The sequence below is a fragment of the Protopterus annectens genome, chromosome 6.part0 (assembly GCF_019279795.1).
Source record: "Protopterus annectens isolate FY-2018-M chromosome 6.part0, PAN1.0, whole genome shotgun sequence".
Lineage (NCBI taxonomy): Eukaryota > Metazoa > Chordata > Ceratodontiformes > Protopteridae > Protopterus > Protopterus annectens.
Genome location: NC_056737.1, coordinates 429,647,749 through 429,672,470, shown reverse-complemented (window position 1 = coordinate 429,672,470; position 24,722 = coordinate 429,647,749). Strand labels below are relative to the sequence as shown.

Genomic DNA, 24,722 nt, shown 5'->3' with positions numbered 1-24,722 from the left:
ATCTAAAACTTCAAGACCAACCAAAGGGGACATTTTTGGAGGCTAGAGAGCAACTGGCTACATCCAATTATGTGCCTTTTAAAAGTCACACAAAAAGAAATTAAGTACTTTGAAAATTATAGCAATTTCATTTGATAAAATAGCCTTTCATTTCTTGGAGAGACAACTAATTTAGAGTTGCAAAAGCATTTTTGAAAAAGGTTGTGATGGCTATACTAATGAAATGCCCTCTTATCCTTTTAGCTTATCTCTATTTTAAAATGAAATACAAACTATATATATTCATATCTACCTGGGCCCATATGCAGATGTATAGCCCTCTGCATCCAAATCAAACATTCCTTCAATGCACTGTATCTCAAGGGCTTGCACTATATTTTAATCTAAACTTAAAATTGCTGTTATTACAGTTGTGTTGTTTCCAGGTTTGAAATTGTTAGCTTAGGTTTTAAAACACTAGCAACTTCTGTATGAGAGGGACTGTGTGATGTTGACTATAAACGCAGCATAAGACTTCAGAATTGTACTTTGTGTTTGCTCTGTAAGAAGATACCCCTTTTGCATTCTGTTGAAGTATTTGTTGTCTTATCTAAAGGAATTGCTTGTGCTTTTTCCCAGCCCACTAGTTAAGTTACTTACTTATTAATATTTGTGGAGCAAGACTAAAAGCTGGGTCAGCGGTGCCCATTCCCTAGGGGGTTATAATGGATATAACAAGAATGAATGAATGACTGAATAAATAAATAAATAATTTAGGAGATAAAATAACTATAAATTATACTGATTAAGAAAAAAAAACAGTGCTACTGAATTCAAAAGTTTGCAGACTGGAACAAACAAAAGACTCAGTCCAGTGGTAAGAAAGTATAGAAAAATCCTAATATGAGCCCTAGTAGCAGACAGATGAAAGTACTATATTATAATGATGAAGGGGCAAAACCTCAGACTTGATGACTAAAGATCTGAGCATAAAACTTAAAGTTAGGAAAGAGTTTATTGTATTAATGTGTATGTAGTTTTGATTTTTTATTACACATGCTTTTTGTTGTTACTCATTGGTGTCTCTGTCTTTTAAAACCTCTTGCTGAATGGATTGCTACTATTACACATGCTTTTTGCTGTTACTCATTGGTGTCTCTTAGGAAAGAGTTTATTGTATTAATGTGTATGTAGTTTTGATTTTTATTACACATGCTTTTTGTTGTTACTCATTGGTGTCTCTGTCTTTTAAAACCTCTTGCTGAATGGATTGCTACTATGGTCTGCTCTTGTTTCCTAGGATGAATTTGGCTCCAGTGTGGCCAGGCGATCAGCCAAAGAAGCTCTCCTCATTTGGTGTCAAAGAAAGACAGCAGGTTACAGCAATGTGAACGTGCAAGATTTTTCATCTAGCTGGAGAGATGGGTTGGCATTTAATGCACTCATTCATGTCCACAGGTAAAGAACACACAAGATTGTTTATCTGGGCCTGAGATAAGAACACAAACATAGATGCAGCATTTCCTGCTTCTGCAAAAAAGAAAAAAAATCAACCTTAAGTATAGATGAATAAGCATGACTACTGATGACATGTTTAAGAGTTTGCTCCATATTTTTCAGTTTTGTCTTATTTACCTATCAGGAGTTTTGATTGATACCTATATGATAGTGTTTTTTAGGATACAAAAAAAGATAGTGTGTAAATAATACCAGTACTGATGTTAGGCATGGCCCACTCTAAACAGGATTTTCTGGGCCTTCCCATTCCATATTTGTTGTTTTGTACAATGTGCTCATAACAGTGCTGGGGTGTGCCCTTAGGGAGCATGACCATGCCCTGGCAATGGGGTGGCACAGGCCTCACAAGTTCTGTCATTAGCAGATGAGTTGTTGAGTAATAGCTACTTGTTTCCCTATATCAGTCAGCAACCAGATGCATTCTCAACCGCAGATGCATTACCTATGCATGAGTATAGCCCTTCTGGAACTGTGGAACTGTGGGAGCAGGGGTCATATGAGGATCGGAAGACCTTAAGGTCATAGTTGGGAAGACAGAGCAAGAGTCTTTGGTCATTCTTTTTTGAAACCTGTTACCAAGGATGCCATTCTTGCAACCTGGAAGTGACAAATTACGCTGCTGTACCTTCAGATGTGACGAACATCTTCTGTAAGCCTTCAGCTGAAGAATATGAGGTCCTCTCCACTCATGCTATTTTCCTAGATTTATGTCATAAGAAGAACACAAATATACAAACCACAAATGCAGAACATAATAAGTAGAAATCCAGACATGCAGAAAAAAAGTAAATGGCAAAGTTTTTATTTCTGCCTTTGTGACTTTGGAATTCAGTCCTGTTCTTAATACATACTATCATGATTTTGACCTGCAGATGACACTATTTTCTTTTTGTTGCTGCATGTAGTATGTGGCAGGAACAGATTTTGTTATACAGTGTTTTCCTTTGTCTATAGTTGTATAACTACAAAGTTATTATATGCAAGGCAGGGGGTGTGGGAGATGCAGGATGGCCTGTCTGCCTGCAACAACACTTTTTAAATTTGTGGGTTTTTATAGATTACACTCAGTATTTATGGCATGAATCTGATTTACCTTGGTCTAGCAGAGGACCCAGAGATCACAGCATTTTGCCTGGCCAAGGACTCAGTGATTACAGTATAGTTTGTCATTGCTGTCAGCTCAGGGAACAGAATGGGCAAAGGTTTTCACCTCTGCTTCTGTGTGGTTTAGATCCACTATTGTTCTCATCTTTCCAGGTTCCAGTCCTCCCTAGTGGATCAGGTACTGGAAAGTCTTTCAGTTCTCCCTGCATGTAAATTCAAAGATGATCTGGTAATAATTTGAAGCATACAAAGTGGCCTACAACGAGGGTCACTTTAGTGTTGACTGCACTGACCCTGTGGTTAGGACAGTACGTTCAGGCTTGTGCATGCATAAGATATCTTGAATGAAGCTGCACTGTCTTAAAAAGGAGCTGAGGCATTCTGTCCTAGATGCCCATTTCAAGTAGGAGGTCTTATTTTACCAACCTTCACATCACCCATGTGTTCAATGACCTCTTAAAGAGATAGCAGGATCATCACTTTTTTGTCCATATTCATGCTCAGTCCAGCTACATTTATATTTTTAGAGAAGGAAACAGTAAAACTGAGCAGCAGATGCATCTATTTTATTTTAACAGTGCTCCAAAGTATCATCATAATAAAGGAAAAAAAAATCTTATGATCTTAACAATTTATAAAAAATGTCAGCTGAGTACATTTGAAAAGTGCTTCTCCTAGTATTATGAAACAAACTCATAATAAATGGTAACATGAAACAGTATATAGTTTCAAACCTTTTATATTTTCTAATATAAATAGTGCTTAAACCTAGTACAAAGAAACAAAACATTGCTGTTTATAAATGCCCGTAATATTCCTGTACGTAATACAGTGTCTCATGGAGCAGGGTATACAGCTTTCCCATGTAGGGAAGTTAAACCTGGGTCGGGTAACCTTAGAGGTATCCTGCTCCCTAATTAGAATACAACTGCCAAGGATGGTAGTATATCCTGACCACGTCCATCAAGGACACTATAAATGAAAGTGGTAGGAAGAAGAGCCAACTCACAGCTCCTAAACCTCTGTATTAATTCGTGATCATGTGCTTCAGCCACGATGGCCGTGTATTTATAGGTACTTGTCTACCCTTAAAAGTTACCAAAACATCCCCTTTTATACATTTCAATTGGAAGTGTACATATTTCTTGCAGTGGAGCCATACGAGGTTTCCAGTTTCTGCAACAGCTTTTGGTTACTGTAATACAGCAAAGGCAGTTCTTGCTTAGCCAAATGCTTCCCTTACTTGATAAACCAATCAAAAAACAGAAGCATCAGGCTTCATCTTCTGATAACTTAGGTATTCTAGCACCCAAGTAAATCATTGCTGAAATGATCCATTTTTACATATTGTAAAAATATCTGGATCCAGTTTTCCTTTTTCCTATAGTTATACTCCAGCATTCATGATTACTACTTGGAAACATATTCTGTAATCTGTTTGGGCTATAAAAATACTTATGAGGACACTTTCAAACAGATATCACAACTTGCCTAGACATTGTAGCATACCTGGGCATCAAACAAAATGTTTTTCCAAGTCCCCTGATTAACGTGAATATGCAGATGTTCCTCCCATGACCTAATCGGGTCTTCTATCACATCTCTGTTGAGGTTTCCATCTCTGTATAGATTTTCCTTACCAGGTATGTCTGGATTGACCTTTCCTGCCATGCTCCAAGCACAAAGTAAGTACCCTTTGTGTGGGCGTCCATATGTTCAATGATTTTGCTGTCTTTAGTTTACCTATCAACTAAAAATAATGGAGAAAGGCTCCCTCCATTAGTCTGCAACTTTTCTTAGATGGATCCTATGATGTATATCCCACACTGGCTGCAAAAACTGATCCCAGTATCTAGGTTCTGTCATGTCTGGCATCATGTCAGTCAAACCTGTATTAATAAACTTGCTTTTGTGACTGTATATTACAGCCTATCATGGACAAATCCATAAGCCATTCCAAATCTTGCAAGTGTGCATTTTGTTAATAATGCTAAGCCCTGACCTACTTGGTCTTACCTCATTCACAATGTATTATGAAGTTGCAATTCATCATTTAAACTAGGCTTTATGAGCATTTCTTTCCAGATGGACCTATAACTAGACATTTGTCTTAAGTAGACTATTTTAAGCTGTGCAACTTTTCATTACAAAACAAAATCTACGAGTCTCTGTCTCTAGCCTCCACTATCATCATCATTTTGTCTAGTCAGTCTTGTTTTTTTTATTTTCCTAGATGTCAAATATGTGTGTATATTTTATAGCATCTACTGAGATGGGCTGGAAATTGTGTAGGATCGAGGATATTTACATCTTCTGTGACAGAACAAGTACATGATTTTTCCATTTTGCTAAGCAGTTCCTTGACTGGGACACAAACTAGTCTATTGACTTGTAACAGTTTGCAAAAGACATTAATCTTTTACCTCTTCACAGTTTGTCAGGGGATGGAAGCTAGGACATTCTTCAAGTATGTAATAGTAGAGCACATGTTTCTTCAAAATTATGAAAATGAACAAAATTCAGGTGCACTTCATTTGGCTTTGAACAGTTAATCTTTTATTTAGGGAGGCTACCAAAATAGATTATCATAAGTCTTGAAAAGCCTTATTCTGGAATTTTTAGATATACCAAGACATTGTCTGTACCATTGGATAGACTCTGAGCTCCATGTCATACATGGGTATAGGTCTATACTGAATTGCCAAGATGTCCTTCTATTCACATGTTGCAGTATTCATAACATTAGGGAGTTGCTGCCAGCAGCACCACCTTCTGGCCAGTATACCAAAGTCTTTGTTCCTGGAGGGTATGTGTGACGTCCCTTGTCAGGGCCATAAACTGATGTAGGATATAAAGGTGACATCTGCATGCACCCTCCTCAGAATTTTCCTGCTGTAATGAACACCGGACTCCTATTTGACAGTTCTGAAAGCAGATCATGTTTCAGACGACCATTAAAATTTCCAGATCGGACAACTGTTTTATCCTACTGATACAGATAAGTGCCCTGTTGGGTTTTTTCATTACCTTTGATTATTGTTATGTCAGCTAGAAAGGGGAAGTGTGCTTGTGGGAGACAAATTCCTCACAATGAAGCACAAGAGAAATGTTTTTTTTTGCTTAGGTGAGGCCCATGACCATACGTCCTGCCCCATTTGCAAATCTTTCGTTCCTAAAACCCTTCACAGTCATCTTGCTGCACTAAAATTATATTTAGAAAACCAGAGACTTAGACGTCTTGCGTTCAGTATGGAAGGGAGAGTAGTTCCATATGAAGGGCTGCCGAGGAAGGAGGCCAAAAAAGTTAGGTCGGAATCCCTTGCTGCGCCTCAGGTGTCCAAGAAGGTTCTTGAGGTTGATGAAAGCCTGGCATCTTCCCAGACATCGGTTTCCAAGCCAGGCTCGGGAACCACTATGGAAGCTGGGGTGGCGAAAACCTTTAGTACGTCCACTGAGGTCCGGATGGCAGAGGGGAACCATGACTCAGTCTATTGGAGGGCCTAGCTCCTTCTCTCCTACCCAGACAGACATCCGCTCCGATTCTCTCTCCATCAATTCAATTCTGAGTTGGACACGGCTTTGTAAGTCAGGCAGAGATCACCTCTGAGTAAACGATATGCCACTGAGTACAGCTGGAGTTTTTTCAGTCTGGCTGCATAGGACATATGTTTGAGGCCAGTAATGCTCTTGGTGAGGTACTTTTGTGGTCTTTCCAGCTGTTGGAAGTGTCTTGTAAGGTACACCCCAAATGGGGCATTGTACTCTATGATGGGTCTAATGAGTGACGAGTAGAGGGGCACTATAACCTCTTTATTTCTAGATGTGACCCATTAGTAATTAGATGGGCCATATAGAAGGATTTCCTAACTACTTTGGCAACATGATTGTCAAAGGAGAGATTACTATCTACCTGGGTCCCCAGATCTCATATTACCTCTTCTGTATTAAGGGGACTGCCACCTATGTGGTAATTTCTGGGTGTTTTATTTTTCCCAGATGAGATGACTATGCATTTTTTGGCATTTAGCTTGAGGCCATGACTTTGACACCAGGTGTCTGTCTCAGTAATGCCCTTTTGGAGGATGTCCATGTTAGCTGGAGAGTCAATTATGGCTCCCAGTTTGCAGTCATCAGTGAAGTTGGTTAGCCATAGTCCTCCTGTGTTTGCCTGTACTTCTGAGACGTATATGCCGAACAGTGGGGGTCCCAGGACTGAGCCTTGTGGGACACCACTTGTGACTGGTTTAGAGTCGGACCTGGAGCCTGCTATTCTTACCGTGTGAGTTTTGTCTGTAAGCCAGTTGGCAACCCATCTCGTGACGTAAGGCTGGTGAGTTTTTCTGTAATACTCAAGTGGGGTATGGTGTCGAAAGCCTTGGCGAGGTCAAGGTAGGCTGTGTGAACCACCTTTCCCTCATCTATGGCCTTGGTGACTGTCTCAAAGAAGTCAACCAGGTTTAGTAGGCATGATCTGCCCCTAACAAAGCTGAACTGGGTCGGGTCAAGGGTTTGGAGGTTCCCAATTTCTTTGTTAATGAGTTCCATGATGATGCACTCCATAGCCTTGCAGACCAGGCTAGTCAGGCTTATGGAGCGATAGTTACCAGGGTCAGTTGTGGCCCCTCCTTTGTGAAGAGGAATAACCATTGCTGTGTGCCATTCTATGGGCACGTAGCCTGTGGAGAGGCTGAGGTTGAACAGAGTGTTTAGGTGGGGGGTTAGTTTGTTCTGTAATTCGTGCAAGACGCAGCCTGGGACACCATCTGGTCCCATTGATGCTGTGTTTTTGGCTTTTGAAAGGGCTGTTTTCACCTATGCGTCTGTGATTTTTGGGACACTACACTTTTCCGGTATTGTTGTGGGCCCTTTTGGAGGTGAGAGGGGGGTGAAGTTTGCACTGAATCTATCTGCCAGGATGTTGGCAATATCAGTAGGTTCAGTATATTTTGTGCTATTTTGCACTAGTTCAGTGCATATCTGCGAGTTGCCACTTAGATTCTTAACATAGCTAAAGAAGGCTTTGTGGTTATCTTTTGAATCCTTGGCTATTTTTCTTTTGAAGTTAGCCTTGGATGATTTCATGAGGGACCTTAGTTTCTTACTGATACTGATCATTGATGTCTTTCCTTCTTGGGATTTGCTTTTTTTCTGAACTAGTTTCCTCCTTCTATTGTATAGCCTGTTTATTGCAGGGGGTCCACCAAACTGGTTTCCTTCTCTTAGAGGAGTGAATCTTGGTTTTGCTAGGGATGGCATGAACCATGCATCCTTGTAGGTGCTCATAGAGTGCATTTGTAAAGGTTTCTGCATCTTGGGCAGCGTTATCCTTTAGCGTGGGGGCTGTGAAACTTACCACCTCTGTCTTAAGTAAGGTGAAGTTTGCTTTAGAAAAGTTTTTTACTGTAGTTTCCTTAGTTGGGGGTGGTGGTGGGATGTGGACATCCAGAGTGATTAGTTTATGGTCTGATTTAACCAGTGATGGGTTGACCTCCAGTGTGGAACACCTGTCGCCCATGCTGGTGATGACCAAGTCCAATATGTTTTCACCTCTGGTAGAAGAGTTTACCAGCTGATACAGGGCATTTGAGTTGATGAATTTCAGGAAGCGCTGGGCCTGGGAGTTTGTACTCGAGTAGTTTTCCCAGTGAATGGTAGGGTAATTGAAATCGCCCAGTATCAGGGTGTTTGGTAGGACCTTCATGCTTTCCAGTGTCTCCAGAAAGGTGGAGTGGTGGTCCTGGGTCATGGAGGGTGATCTGTAGCAGGCCACAATTTGCATTGCAGATTTGCCCGATGTTAGTTGCACATGGATGATCTCAGAGGTATCATGCTGCACCACTAACCTGGAGGTTTAGGCATCCTTGATGAATATGGATACACCTCCTCCTTTTGTGTTTTGGTCCGTGTTCTGTGGCCAAAACGTGTGGTATGAGTTGTAGCCTGGTAGTGCTGGGGTGCTCTCTGGAGCCTTGAACCAGGTTTCAGTTACTGCACAGATGTCGACATTCTCCATACTGAGGCGTGCTTTGAGCATGTGCATTTTGAGATTTAAACTCCTGGCATTGAGTAGCATAACCCTCAGTTTTTTGTTAATTGTGCTGTTTACAGAGGTGTGTTTGACTTTTGAGCCTTGCCTAAAAAAGGCACTATGAGGGCAGCAAGAGCCTTGGCTAGTACTCAAAAGCCTAGAGGTGACAGGTGCAAGCCGTCTCTTGTGAAGCAATGCGGCTTGTCGAGCATGTCGTCCCAGGCTGACAGACACTGGATCCCCTTTGAATGACATCAGAAGCTTAGCCAATTGTTGAAATTGATCATTTTTTCTTCATACTGAGGTATCATTCTTGGTGAGGGCAGGATGCTACTCAGGGTCAGGGTCATACCAGCCTGGGTTACATGATCAGAGAGCTCTTCCAAGCCTCTTTTCATGTAGTCCAGGGAGGTACATTTCAGGTCATTCACATCAACATGAACAATGACAGAGTCATATTTGTACTTGTTCTGGAGTGACCTGAGTGCTTGTGCTATGTGGCAGATTCTGGATCCCGACAGGCAGCTAACAGTAACCTTCTGCTTGTCCAGCCTAGTGAGTGGGACGTCAGTGTGCCTGACTATAGAGTCCCCTATTACTAGTGTGTTAGGTATGTTATTTTGCCTTAAGGGCTGTGATTGTGCAGCACACTGATTTTGTGTTTTATGTGTTGTCTGGTTTGTGGCGGGAGGTGCAGGTTGTTTGGGTGTCTGCTTTGGAGGTCTCTGATGCTTTTGCAGGTTTTTATTTAGAGCCTCCGAGTATGATTTTTGTGTATTTATGTGTCTTTTTTGTCAGCGTTGTTTTAGTAGGTCTGTGTGCGGCTGGAGGTGTGGTGCAAGTGTTAACCTTCTCCTCTTGACTGTCTGTTCCAGTCTTGGGTGGAGACAGTTTAGCTTCCAATTTGGCTGTATAATTGCATCTCTCGCATATGTTAGTGTTTTGTGGTAGGAGGAGAGGGTTGTCTGTGTACATGAGGCAGTTGTAACATTGCCTCAGGATACCCAGATTCACCAGCTGGACGGGAGAGTGCACCTGAAGTTGCCCTTTGGTCATGCCTGAATAGTAGGGTGAGCTGCTTAGTTGCTTGGTTGGTGAGGGATGAATAAAGAGCCTTGCCCTGCTGGGCAATCAGTGTCAGGGTATATTAGTGCTTGCTATTATATTAGTGCAAGAAATCTGGACAAAGGCCCAAAAATCGAGTTGTATTTTAAATATTGTTCTTATAAACTTATATAATTGCTGAAATTATATGAGTCATGTTAGCACACATTTTCTGAAAGATATGAAGTCCGAAATTCAAATGTATTCCATTATTTAGTGGCTTTAATCATTAGTGATTTGTCAGAAAAACCACAAGTTTTAAAAGAGAAACATAAAAAAAAATGTTGCAAAAATCTGGGCATTCGGCAAAAATCTGGATAGCTGAGAGGTATGACTGCCCATGTTACAATAAAAAAATGGTAAGCTGGATATTTTGCAATAGTGAAGGCTGTCAAACTGACAACAAGTTCATAGTTATTAGGCATCTTATCCAAAGGAGGACATACTCAAGAGTGCAGCATCCCTATCCCCCCTTATATAGGGGCACTGCAGTATCATCAACCCATCTAGACTGTGTGATAGAACCCACAGCCTTCTGCACCAAAGGCAAGTATGCTACCGATTATGCTAATAACACTGCTTTTATAATTTATGGCACAAACATGGATGATGCCCATTTGCTAACCAAAACAGTTACACATTGAAAACAGACTTAGCATGAGCAACAATAAACTTTCCTTCCCTTGAAACTCAACATTCCTTGAAAATATACAGAAAGTCGACATTCCTTGAAAATACGCAGAAAATTGACATTCCTTTAAAATGTAGAAAAAATAATCAGCAATGTGGACAAAGGCAGGTCCAACCAGCAATAGTATATCAACAGATGTTACTATAACTAAGATCAGTGATAATCGATTTAGCACAAGTGTATATAGTAAGCCATGTAAAAGGAACAGTTTGTTGCATCGATCCAGCATGCACCCTAAATTTGTACATAAGAATGTGGTTAAAGGTCAGTTCATGCAGATATCTAGATTAAATAAAACTGATGACTGATTGCAATATGAATTTCAGGATTTGAGCAATGATTTTATAGGTAGAGACTACTCAACCTGTGATGTCCATAAACCAATGAATGAAGTGCATTCTGCTAGGAAAGATAGAGCTAAGCCCTATTATTCTCTGATAGATGACCTGAAAGGAGCTGCCACTTATATGCCTGATATATAAGATAAGGCTTTCAGGGTTTCCTTAACTTATTCAAGTGATATTCACCAGGTATGTGAGGTGTTTTTGTAGGGTCTATAGTAGAACATCGAATGTTCTAAACAGCGAATGCTCACATGAGCAAAAATGCAGGACCTCAAAGTTTTTTTTTATCGCAGTACAGTGAAGATCAGAATACTTGCCCTTTCCTCATTGTAGTGCAATCTTGGAGTTGGAATATATATTTAGTGGTGGGTGTGGGGGACGCAGCCCCCCACAATAACGGTTTTGAAGTCCTGCATTTTCGCTCATTTGAGTGTTCGCTATTTAGAACATTCGATGTTCTAATATAGACCCATTTTTGCAGCATTGGCATATACTGTTTGAACTGTGCTTGAAGTAATTTTATTTTAAGTTTGCTATTTGGTGGGTTGTTGCTGAAAAGCTGGAAGCCTGTTATAAATACAAAGATGAGAACGATGATCCTTGGAAGGTTGAAATAATTATTAGTAGTGGGGAGAATAGATACATTTGAGGTTGTGTTATCCTGGGGTATTCTCCCTACTTCAAGGTATAACTACCACTTAGTGTGTGTTTGTATATATGTTTGTGTGTGTATATATGCATATGTAGTCAGCAGGGGACTGTGGGAGTATGGCAACATTTTAATTTTTGCAATATGAGTTTTGGTGGGTTTTGGAGTTACAAGCAATGTTTTTTTTCATAATATTGGGGGTTACTCTTGTGGCCTTTGGAATCCTGATAGGGAGCCTGAAAGTTTCTTTTGGACCAGCCCATTGACCTGTTTAATAAACAAAAAAATAAACTGGTTCTTTCAACTTTATACTCCTTTTAAAGAAAATCTTTTAATGAGCTTTTTACATCTAGTGTTATAATGGGTTTTCTAGCTGTGGTGCTGCAGTGGTAGTGTTGTTGCCTCACAGCAAGAGGTTCTCCCATTCGATTCTTGGCTGGAGCGCCTTCTGTGTGGAGTCTGCATATCCTGCCCGCAGTCGAGTGGCGTTCGAAAGACATGCGTGCATGGATGTGCCTTTGTTGAAGGTTGGGCGTCGAGCTGGCACCGTAAAACTTTACTGCCAATCATTAGCAGACCGGAGTTCCGCTGTGGTGACCCCTAACTGGGAAAAGCCAAAAGAAGAACAAGTTATAATGAGTTTTCACTTTTGTATATTTTGTTTTGTCACTTATTTACATTTTATAACCAGGAATGTATTCCTTTACAACACCTATTTTTCAGTGGGGTACTGAGAATAAAAGTTCCAGGAACAATTTTTAAACAGTCAAAAATGTAGTATATATTAATGAGTGCATACACTTTAGTTTTAGTTGTTGCACAATTGCTCGAAAAATGCAAATTCCTTGAGTCTCAGCTTCTCAAAACTCAATTCCCCCAACAATGCCAGCATTGACACATTTCCATTGAAAAGTTGAATTGTCAGGGAAATGTGCATGCACTAAGCACCATTTCCTGTTGTTTGTACCATTTCTCCTTGTTGGTGTTGATTTTATATTTTGGGGGTGGGTGTGGCATAGTCCTCTCTCTGACACACACTTATGGGGGAGTGCATGGTGGCTTGGCCCCCACGCAAAAACAATGAAAGCAGTGTTTTCATGCAGTTCTTTTCAGTGGATTGAGGCTCGGAGAATTTACATTCTTCCACTCATAGTGGAAGCCAGTTTTGTCTGTAATGAAAAAAACATATTAATTAAAAAGATTCGTCAGAAGCAAATTAAAGAGATTTTAGGCATGGAGAGTATGAATCAAATGTAATACTGTTTGCCAAACAGGGCACACTTAAGAGATGAGTTAACTACAAAAGTATAAATAAATAGTTAGCAAACTTAATGAACAGGATCCAAAAAGGATGACCCAGCATGAGTAAATATTAATATAAATTACTTACTTCTGTATTTTATTTGATAATAGGCATTGACAATATAATAATTTTAATTAAAATATGAAACTTTGCAAAAAGAATTTTCATGTAACTACATAATGACATGCCAGGTTGTGCAGAGGTAAGTCTTTCAAGTTCTTGAATTTATATTTGAAAGAAGTTTGTAACATTGTAACATATATTTTGTTCCAGAGATTACCAGTGTGAGAGAGAAATAAATCACATAATATATTCTTTGACGTAAATGTAAATATAAGAGGTTGGGATGTTGTTTTATGGTTTTCCAAGATATTTGCAAATCAGGTGCAGTTGGGGCAACGTAGTAGCTCACTGATGACTTTTAATTGAGTTAAGGGTACATTCTGGTTAAATTAAATACACTGAAAGTTGCAGACTGAGGAACAGTATTAGGATTCTAGCATGAGGTCCTACTGCAAATGTAGGAGTTCTGCTATAACCTTTTACTAGTTTGTGAAGAATGGGACAGTGAGGGTTAGTGACAGCATATAACAATGACTAGTTCCTGCTACTTATTTGTCTGCAACAAGGTCATGGCTGAACACTGGTCTTTGTAGGCCACATCTATTACCTATTAATAAGTAAATAAGCATGCAAATAAATGACTATGTCTCTGGGACAGGAATCTATCCCTCCAGCATGTTCTGTTTATTGTTGTGACAAGGTTTAGGTCCCTAGAGCATGTAGCTCAGCGGGATTGGGATTTCTTTAAGTGGAGCATGTCCAACAGCTCTGGGTTTGACATAGCTTTATTTGTTAAGCAGAGATCGCTTCTGAATAGACGATATGCGACGGAGTAAAGCTGGAGTTTTTTGAGACGGTTTGCATAGGGCAACTGTTTGAGGCCGGTAATCCTCTTTGTGAGGTATTTCTGTGGCCTTTCCAGTTGTAGATGTCTTGTGAGGTACATACCAAAAGGGGTACTGTATTCTATAATGGGTCTAATGAGTGACGAGTAGAGGGGAACAATGACCTCTTTTTTCCTGGATGAGAAACCTTTTGTGATGAGGTGTGCCACATAGAAGGATTTCCTGACTACTGTGGCAATGTGATTATCAAAGGAGAGACTACTGTCCACATGTGTCCCAAGGTCTCTTATCACACATTCGGTGTTAAGTAGACTACTGCCTATGTGGTAGTTCATGGATACAGAGTTTTTACCTAAAGGGTTGACAATGCACTTTCTGGCATTGAGCTTGAGGCCATGGCTTTGACACCAGGCATCTGCCTCTTTGTTAGCCAAAGACTTTTTGTGTTAGCCTGCACTTCAGAGAAGTAGATACCAAACAGGAGAGAACCCAGGACTGAATCCTGTGGTACTCCACTTGTCACTGGTCTGAAGTCGGATTTGGAGTCTGCTACTTTCACAGTGTGGGTTCTGTCAGTGAGCCAGTTGGCAACCCATCTTGTGACATAAGGATTTATACCTAGTTTAGTGAGTTTATCTATAATTCCAAAGTGGGGGATGGTGTTGAAAGCCTTGGCAAGATCTAGATAGGCTGTGTGAACCACCTTACCCTCTATGGCTTTGGTGACCACTTCAAAGAAGTCTATCAGGTTTAGGAGACATGATCTGCCTTTTACAAACTCGAACTGGGTGGGGTCCAGAGTTTGGAGATTACCAATGTCATTGTTTATAAGCTCCATGATGATACGTTCCATAGCTTTGCAGACCAGGCTCATTAGGCTAATGGGGCGGTAGTTCCTGGGGTCCGTGGTGGCTCCCCCTTTGTGGAGTGGGATGACCATCACTGTGTGCCATTCAGTGGGCACAAAGCCTGAAGTAAGGCTATGATTGAACATGGTACTTAGGTGGAGTGTCAGTTCATTCTGTAGTTCGTGTAGAACGCAACCTGGGATGTTGTCAGGTCCCATGGATACTGTGTTCTTGGCTTTGGAGAGTGTGGTTTTTACCTGTGCAGTTGTGATTACAGGAACTTTGCATTCTTCTGGTATAGAGATGGGCCTTTTAGGGGGTGATGGGGGGGGGGGTAAAGTCAGCACTGAACCTATCTGCCAGGATGTTGGCAATCAGTTGGTTCTGTATATTTAGTGCCATTGTGCTGTAACTCAGAGCAGATCTGAATGTCGCCATTGAGATTCTTGACAAAGCTATAGAATGCTTTGTGGTTGTCTTTAGAATCAGTGGTGATTTTGTTTTCGTAACTAGCTTTGGTGGATTTTATGAGGGATCTCAGCTTCTTACTGAGGCTGACCAGGGTGTTCCTCCAATCATGGGATTTTTCTCTTTTTTTTGCAACAGTTTCTTTCTTCTGTTGTAGAGTTTGTTTATGGCAGGGGACCACCAGATTGGCTTCCTTTTTTTGGAGGATAGCACGTTGGTTCTGTTAGGGATTGCACGATCCATGCACTCATGTAAGTGCTTATAAAGTGCGTTTGTGTAGGATTCAGCAGTCTTACCTCTATTGTCTTTCTGCATGGGTGTCGTGAAGTTTGCCACTTCTGTCTTAAGAAGTGTGAAGTTGACTTTGGAGACATTTTTTACGGTGGTTTCCCTAATGGGGTGGGGGTGGGGGCGGGATGTGGATGTCTAGGATGATTAGCTTGTGGTTGGATCTGACCAATGAGGAACTGACCTCTGGTGTGGAACACTGGTTGTCCATGTTGGTAATGACCAGGTCTAGGATATTGCTGCCCCTAGTGGGGGGTGTGGATAAGTTGATCCAAGGCATTGGAATTTATGAATTCCAGAAAACATTGAGCAAAAGAGTTGGTACATGAGTAGTTTTCCTAGTTAATGGTGGAGTAGTTGAAATCACCCATTATTAGGGTGGTAGGTTGTACCCTAATATTTGCCATGTCTTGTTTTACTTACAGCAGAAATAAAAAAAAAAAAAAACAGTACAAAGCAACCAGTGAATAACAGGATATGCTTCAGATGGGGCAGAAAGGGCAGTAGTCTCTCTACTTTTACCCAAGTGGTAGGATGCGACTGCAGGCCAAGAGCAAAAGATAGAGGCTTATAGCAGTGGGCAGAATGCCAGACAAAGGGTAGATGTGAGTCATGAAATGTGGTGATAGATTGGCCTTATCTTGTAGCGTTTTCTGACTGTGTGACACAGAAGGCCTAAGAGTATCGATCACTGGTAGTAAAGTGGAGGTTTTACATAACTGTCATTTAATGAAACCTAGTTTCTAATTTTGTAGTACTTATAATCAGTGACAAAGGTGAAGACTATTCTAATTTTTTAAGTATTTTGATTTAGGCCTGACTTGATCGACTATGACAGATTAAAGCCCACCCAGCCTCTCCAGAACATGAACAATGCCTTCATGGTAGCAGAACACCATTTGGGAATTTCTCCATTGCTGGATGCAGAAGATGTGGCAGTCCCACAGCCAGATGAGAAGTCCATCATGACCTATGTGTCCCTTTATTACCACTACTTCTCCAAGATGAAGCAAGAGCAGACAGTGCAGAAGAGAATCCACAAGGTCAGTGCAAGTATTCAGAGCTGTTATTCATGGCAGTCCATCTTTAAATGGCCACTATTACCATTCATTTTAAGGCCACATTACAACAATGTCATGTAAAAAAAATGTTGCAGTATTTCATACTGCTGGTGTATCTGCAGTGCAGCTTTAAAGGGGCATCACAGCAATAATTCTTCTTCGTATGTAATAATGATAGGTCAAATATTCCTCTATACCCAAAAGTGTCTGAAAATGAATAAATATTAAATTTTGACTTTCAGACTGTTAATTATCTCCAGTAAAGCAAATTCCAAATCTTTTTGCAGAAATGCAAGCCCCTCTGTTCCACTACCCCTTACGTAATATATTCTAACTCTTGTTGTCCAGTTAAGGAGAAAACTAGAAATATCTTATTTTGTACCAGAATCATGTTCTACATGTCTCTAAGGTACTATGACCTCAGGTTACAACAAATTATTGTGTGGTAAGGTGTAGGGGTATTTGCCTCCATATAAAAACTTTAGTAATTCCTAAGTTTTCTGCACAGTGTTTAAAGTCAACAACATAAAATGAGTTGCATATTTTACAGTCCAAAGATGGACATCTTTACATAGCAGGGAATTTTGCTTTCAGTATCTCTGTCAAGTTTATAATTTGTGACTTTCCCATTTATAAATAAATTAATAAAATCTGCTTCTATTATCATTGCTAACACTTATATTACAGCAATTCAATTTATTGTGCAGTAATATAGTGTATCAAAAATGTTCTATTAATGTTATCAGTATTTTTAAGAGAACTAGTTGTCTGTGCAAGATTGTATAGTGGCTTTCTGCATATTTGAACTGTAAGCCTGTGTTACTGACATCCTATTTCATATTATCAGTGCTTGTATGCAAGAGCTTTGCCTCCAGTAATATTTTGTAGCTACATCTCTCGCATACTGTATCAGTTTGTTTAGGAATTATGTGGTTGTCAGCATACATGTATACTGACAACCACATGTATACTGACAACCACATACTGCATCAGTTTGTTTAAAAGTTATGTGGTTGTCAGTATACATGTGGCAATTGCTGCACTAACTCAGGGCACCCATATCCACCAGGTTAGCTTCAGCGATAGCAGGGAGGTGCAAATCCATGGCTACATAGTTCTACAAGGGGATGGTACAAGAGGGGTTCATAGCTGGCTATTCAGTCTTGTTTGTAATCTTCACTCACACAACCTATCCAAGACCAAACTCATGAGGGGGCTTCACAGTGTGTAGACTGGTTGTTCTACATGTAACTATGTACTGACGAAATGTCATGGGTGGTTTTACAATGAAAACATTAATTCTAAGAGCCTGTAACTATAAAGGCCACTGCAACTATCCCTGCATGATAAATGATGTTGCTCAAATCTGAAAACTTTATAGTAGCAGAGAAAATTATAAAACATAGCAAAGGACTCTCAGGCCAAGCAAAAACAATGCACCTTTCTCTCCTTCAAATAATCCTGAGCCAGCAAACACAGCAGGTCCCCTCTACTCTCTCTCCAGAGATTCAACAAAGCTGTTCTAACTTTAGACCACTAAAAAAGGGCAAAATGTGCAATTTCAACAGGAAACACAGTAAATAATGCATTTAAGATGCCAAAGAATAAAGAATGCACATACAAAAGCAAAGGAAAGTACTTATCATTGAATATTCACTATCAATATCCTTAGTATTTGTAACAAAATTGCAGAACTACATACCTGGATATCACAGTATGACTCTAATATTCTTGCCATCACAGAAACATGGCTTAAGCCTAACATTAAAGATTCTGAACAACACCCTCCTGGCTATAGTATTATCAGACCTAATGAGCCCCACAAGAAAGCAGGGCAGGTAGCCTTAATTTATTCGTACAATCTTTCTCCCTAATCACACAATACCCCAAATTCCAAAATGCTGAAATCCTAGTATCACAACAACAAAAACAACTATGACTTGTTACAGCCTATATCCGACCTGGAAATAATATAACAACTTTAGGAGAAATCCTCTCCTGGACAACTAATTATATAACTTATGAGAAAACATACCAGGAGATGTAAATATTGGCTGGCAAAAGCTTACATCAGACTTTCCCCTAGGCTAGTATAAACATTTATGGTTACATAACTTATCAAAACACTTACTAGATTTAGTAATATCAACACTAAAGGTGCAGTTCTAGACTCGATACTGGTCTCTGACCCTTGTAAATTTACAGTCTTTGGAACTTATCCAAACTCATTTAATGACCACCTTCCAGCTTATACCCACCAACCTAACACTCACCAACCTAAAACAGCCTTAAACCTTTCTAAATTCAATATCAACTCCTTTATCAATACATTGAAAGCCTTTAATTAGTCTATCCTAAAAACTCTTCCACTTGACGAGGCAGTCAATACTTTTAATACTTTATTGTTAAATACTTTAAACATCTACCCCCCACTCCAAAAAAAAAGTGAAAATCAACATGCACCATGGCAAACTACCCAGACACAAACAACAATTTCTAACAAAGTCAAAACTAGGAAAGAATGACTTCCCCATAACCTACAATTCTTTTTAGAGAATTGCACAATCTGAGTAAAAAAACAAGTTAAAAAAAGTAAAAAAATAAAAAAAAAACAGTATTAATACCCATCTGCAACTTAAACATAAAAGCGACTTCCAAAAATTCTGGATATCAAATACCTTATTCAATAATTACTTCATAGAAAGCATTACCCCCATAACTGAAAACTCTTTACCCCTGTCCAGTGCTTCTACAACCTCCTCAATAACAACCAATCTTAGTAATATAATAAACAACAGGTTAGACCAAAACCAACAGTCTCAATACACCATACACACTAACACTTCCTTTACTCACCCCTCCCTCAGTATCCCCACCTGGACCTAATTTAACCTATATAGCCATTGCTATCAACTTCCACTTAGTCTCCACATCAGTGGTTAAAAAAAAAAATTCTGCTTAAACCCAAACCTTGTTACACTGCAGCTGACAACCTCCCACACAAATACCTAAAGATAGCTGCCAATGCCATAACATACCCAGGCTCTATTCTTATTAATAGATCAATATCTGAATCATATGTACCCTTATTGTGGAAAAAATCATATATTATCCTTCTTTATAAAAGTGTCATCTTAGCTGCATCTCCAGATTCTGGTCTATTGCAATATTATCACCTTTCTCAAAAATTCTTGAAAGATGTAGTCATAAGTAACTCTTCCACTATCTTCTAAAATAAAGGCTCTTAACATCCACCTAACATGGCTTCTACCCAACAAACTGTATAACTTTTGCCCCATCATTCATTGACACCATAAATACAGAGACACGTGCATACTTGTTTCTTCCTTATTCCTTGAACTGGCAAAAGCTTTTGATACAGTTTCCCACCCTAAATTCCTGTATAAAGTATACATTGTCTCATCTTGGACTACCCCCTTCTTCATTACTGTGATTCAATAGCTATTTAAATGACAGGCTCCAGTATGTAAAATGGCAGAGTGCTCTCTCTCTCTTTCTCTCTCTCTCTCTCTCTCTCTCTCTCTCTCCCAATTTCCATACCTGCAAGTCTCCACTGGCTCAGGCTCTATTCTTGTCTCCACTGGCTCAGGCTCTATTCTTGTCCCCTTTCTCTTTAATATCTTTATCAATGACATCTATACCTCCATCTGTCTAACCTTTCTTATATAATATGGTTATGATTCTACACTTATATGTGCATCTAATAACTTGCCTCAACTCCTCCATATCATACAACAAGCTTCTCCTCAGCTGAGAAATGGCTCCATAATGGCTACTACTCAACCCTCAAAAAAAAAAAAAAAAACAGTACCTGCTATTTTCCCCAAATCACACACGCCTGATAAAACAAATGTCAAACTCTTTTCACTAAACAAAACTGAAACTGAAGTAGCCTCACATACCAAACTTCTTGGAGTGGTAATAGATGATAAACTTAAATTTGACTGGCATATTCAAAATAACATAAATAAGGCTCCTTAAAAATTAGGAATGCTCTACAGTTCCTTAGCAACACCACCAAAACCTGTCTTACTACTGCTTTCTTCCGTCTCTCTTATACGGTATACTCATCCTAACCAACTTTTATACTAAAGTTAAAAAGAAGCTGGAGGCATGCTATAATAAGGTTGCAAAATGTACCACCAACAAACTATATCCCAGCCATTACTGTACTGTCCTTACGGGCTTTCAATTGGCTCAAGCTACCTCACCACCACTTAGATTGCATACAGCTTATCTCCTATTACAACTTTATTCATAAAGTCAATGACTGTCCTGCTTTTATTTGAATTCAGTTCCTGTCACCCTAATACACTACTTTGATCTAATGAACAACATCTTCTCAGCATATATAAACCCCACAAATCCTGTGACCAAAGTATCTTCTCATACTCTGTTGCTAAAAAATGGAATTATATTCCTCTGCAAATTAGATCTACCTCTAACCTCTTCAACATAAAAAACTAGTAAAGAATTACCTAAATAAAACCTAGCTCTGTTAATGTACTATCCCAGGCTGAACTAGTTCCTCATTCCTTTTACTACCAGCATGCATTGTCTATGTTCAGAGAGAAGGAGTTAGTAAAATCTATTTGTTAGACAAAGATAAAATATAATTTTGTCTATCATCTCTGTTCTTAAGTGTGTTTACTGTCATCAATATAAACTGCACCTTGCAAATACTTTATCTATTGACAATGTTATTTTTCAACTTGTTATTGCTGTCCAAATATTGGCACTATGTAAGTATAGGTTCACTCTGTATGAACTGAAGCTGAATTTTTACTAAGTTGATATGTCATTTTTCTGTATGAGACTTTGTAATAATTTTAACTGTAATCGTATTATGTCAATACGGAACTTTTCTCCCTGGGCCACTGCTGAAAATTGGATATTATCCCAGTCAGACTTTCCCAGTAAACAAACACCAAATAAATACAATAAATTATGAGTCTCATATTAGGCTGTAATCAAGCCAGCAATCACTTTCTTAATGATGGGGAGGTCACCAAGCATTCCCGATCTCTGTGGGAAAGAGCCAAGCATCATGCAAATGTGACCACGTTATAGCAGCTGACAAAATTCCAAAACAAAGCAAGGGACTCTCAGGCCAATCAGAAACAACACAACTTTATGTCCCTAAAGTAATCATGTATCAAGAAACATCTCAGGTCCTCTCTACTCTCATTAGAGATTCACCAAAGCTGTTCTAACCTCAGATCACCAAAAAGGACAAAAAGTGAAATGTTATAAAAAAAAAGTACAGTAAAGTAAAGTAAAGCAGTTATGATGTCTAACAATATATATATATATATATATATATATATATATATATATATATATATATATATATACGCACACATATATATGATGCCATCACAAGGATTATTTGAAAGGTTCAAAATAGAACCAAACTACTAATTGAGATTTCAATGAGCATATTACTGAGCTACAAAAGCATACTTTTCAATAGTGATAAAATGCTTATCAGAATGGTTGTTTTTCTGATGAAATATAGTAACAGGATATGCAACAGGCAACATCAGAATAGACAGTTTTTCTTTAAGCATACAAGCCTTAAGATATAAATGCAGAAGGACAAGAAAGTTGTATGCATTGTACTACAGTTTTATGGTTATAATTTGAAAAACAATTTGAGAAACAGTTTGTGCATTAATTAATTAATTTTTGTTTCTAGTATACTGTATGAACAGAGTGCAAGGTGCTCCAATTAGTTCAGAAGGTTGTGATATACACAACTAGATAAGCTGTTGCAGTTTAATAAACACACAACAAAACAAGTTGCTGCTCTTAGTAACTGTTGTAAAGATGGCTTTTAAATTAACAGAATGATGTTAAACAGTTCCAGCAGTAAACTGGAACTTAATGTGAGAGCAATAGGAGCTGAATTTTGATTTTGTTTGGCAAACTAACCAGGCATGGAGGGCACCTGTCTCGAATTGTAGAGGATGGCAAACACAGTCCCTTAGATAGAGATTTAAAAGAAACAAGGGACACAGACGTCCAGCAAGAAATCCTACATGCTCTGTAATGTGAAGATGTAATATGTGTAGTGCACTGTGTAGTTTCGACACAATGTGTACATGTTAAACATGAACAACACGTGAACTGTGCATGTACACAGGCTAACTATGTAACACAATGCATGTGTCAAAGTAAATCATTTCACTCCTTCTGACATGTAATTACATTAATAACAACTGGAAAAAAAACAGCAATACCAGCAACAGCCCCTGAATCCACATTAATTGTATCTTCCAAAAAACCCAGTGGTTTCCTTTTCTCTAAACTACAATAACATAGTTCTTGCATACTATCTATCCATTTGAATGCAAATTTTCAAAATAAATGGCTGCAGGCAGCCACTGCTTTTGTGAGATGCTGTGTAACGTATTTTGACTTTATATGCTGCCCGCACCTAATGCTGAATTATAGAAAAGCACTTCTAATTCCTGTGACAGTGCCACTCCTGTGCAGTGCTGTGCCTGGCTCCATTTCTGTTATAAGTACACTGTACAATTGGTAAAATGCAATGGCTGGGATTCATAGAGATGCAAAACATATCAGAGCGAGGGCTGCACAGCACATTGTTGATAGACTACAGTGGAAAGAGAACTTGAATAACCTAATAAAGCTGCATTGCATGTCTTGAGCATGTAGCTGTGCTCCATTGTAAAATGTGGAGCAGTACGTGAAAAATGCAAGCCGCCCATAGCCATGTCGAGCAGTGTAAATGCAGACCCACAAGACAATGGGCACATACTGGCTAACGAAATCCTCACGAGACTGCCATAAGATGGCAGCAACAGGAGCAGATAGTGTTAGTGTAGAAGAATGTTGGCAAAACTACATATTAATTAATTATTGTGCACCAAGAAAATCAGGAGGACAGTTGTTGATATCCTGAAGTGGTAGGAATGGAAGCATAAAATATGAAAAGAGGGAACATAGCAAGCACAAGTACACATAGGAGGGAAACAAAGGAATAAGTGAAGGAAGAAGGATACTTTTTTGAGAGGCTAGGTCCTCCATTTCACACACACACGCACACACACACACACACACACACACACACACACACACACACACACACACACACATACACACACACACACACACATATATTTGTATATATTTAGAGATACGTACATATGGATTCCAATGAAGTGCTTGGAAACCCAGGTTATCAAATTGCTTAAGTAGTGACACAAGCAATTGTAAACTCTGATGATTGCAAAGTGCTGGTATTTCTTTATGGGAGGTCATGGTATAGTAGGGGGTGGGAATTTGCCCTTTGCCCACTGTTGTGCAGTCTTGACATTGGTATATATAAGTAATAGGAGGTGTATGGGAGTGCAGGGAGGGTGTGCTTTGATCGCTGATGTTCTGTTACTTGGTATTATTACTTAACTGAATCACAAATCATTGAAAAATTCACTGGAAACATTTCACTAAAACCCATTTCGTGGAATCACGTTTCACAGAGGAAAAATATACCTCAATGTTTTTTTTTTTTTGTAGGGGGAGGCAAACCTTTTGCAAATCTACCCCCCCCCCCCCATACACACACTTAAATATCCTAACTCTGCATTTGTACAATAATGGAGACAAAAAGAAGAAAACACACAGTGAGTCACTGCTGGTGCAGTTTGTGTTTGTGTAGCAGTAGTGATTGTTTGTAGACTTCTACAGTTTTCTATGAAGTGTGATTCAGTGAAATGTGATTGAAATGTATTTTCCCTGAATTCTTTTCAGTGATTTGTGATTCAACTGAACTGTGGCTATCAATCTATCTATCTATAGAAAGAGAGTGTGAAGGGATAGTGAAGGGATGATGGAAAATGTGAGAGGCTGTGATGACTGGGGACAAACACACCTGTATAAAACTATATTGACAAACTGGTGGATGTGGACACAATGGATGAGTGGGGGGAATATGAGCAATAAAGAGGCAAACAGATGGCTGAAAAATAGTGAAGCTAAGGATTTGATAATTGGCAAGGAAAGGGTTATAGCATATTAGGATGGGGGTACAACTGGCTGCGGATAGAGTGGGGTACAGATAGAGTATTAACCAGCAGCTGGTCCAGAAACATGTTATTGGGATCTAGAGGATGGGTCAGGAGGAGAACTGGTGGAAGGGGCCACACCCTCCTCTGGTGGAACCTGGCCATTGATCAAGTGAATCTGTGGTTCACTCCAGGAGGTGCTGTATGCTGCCTCCCCAGCAAGTCATTTACCTGCTAATTGCCTCCTCCACCAACTGCCATAATGCAATGTGAAACACAGATAGTGGCTGAGTTATATAATCTGATGAGGGGAGTTAAGAACCCCTGTACAGTGAAGCAGTCCCAGATCTATTCGCCCACACAGCTGCAACTAAGGCA

The 24,722-nt window shown here is 39.4% G+C and overlaps 1 protein-coding gene across 1 annotated transcript in view; it reads left to right on the top strand.

The window, feature by feature from the left end:
• Nucleotides 1–24,722, top strand: part of SPTBN5 (spectrin beta, non-erythrocytic 5) — a 1,783,454-nt gene that overhangs the window by 179,037 nt on the left and 1,579,695 nt on the right. Inside the window, exons 4-5 of the mRNA XM_044073536.1 lie at nucleotides 1,280–1,437; nucleotides 16,047–16,275. Of these exons, the coding sequence (XP_043929471.1) occupies nucleotides 1,280–1,437; nucleotides 16,047–16,275 (387 nt within the window). The remainder of the gene's footprint in view (nucleotides 1–1,279; nucleotides 1,438–16,046; nucleotides 16,276–24,722) is intronic.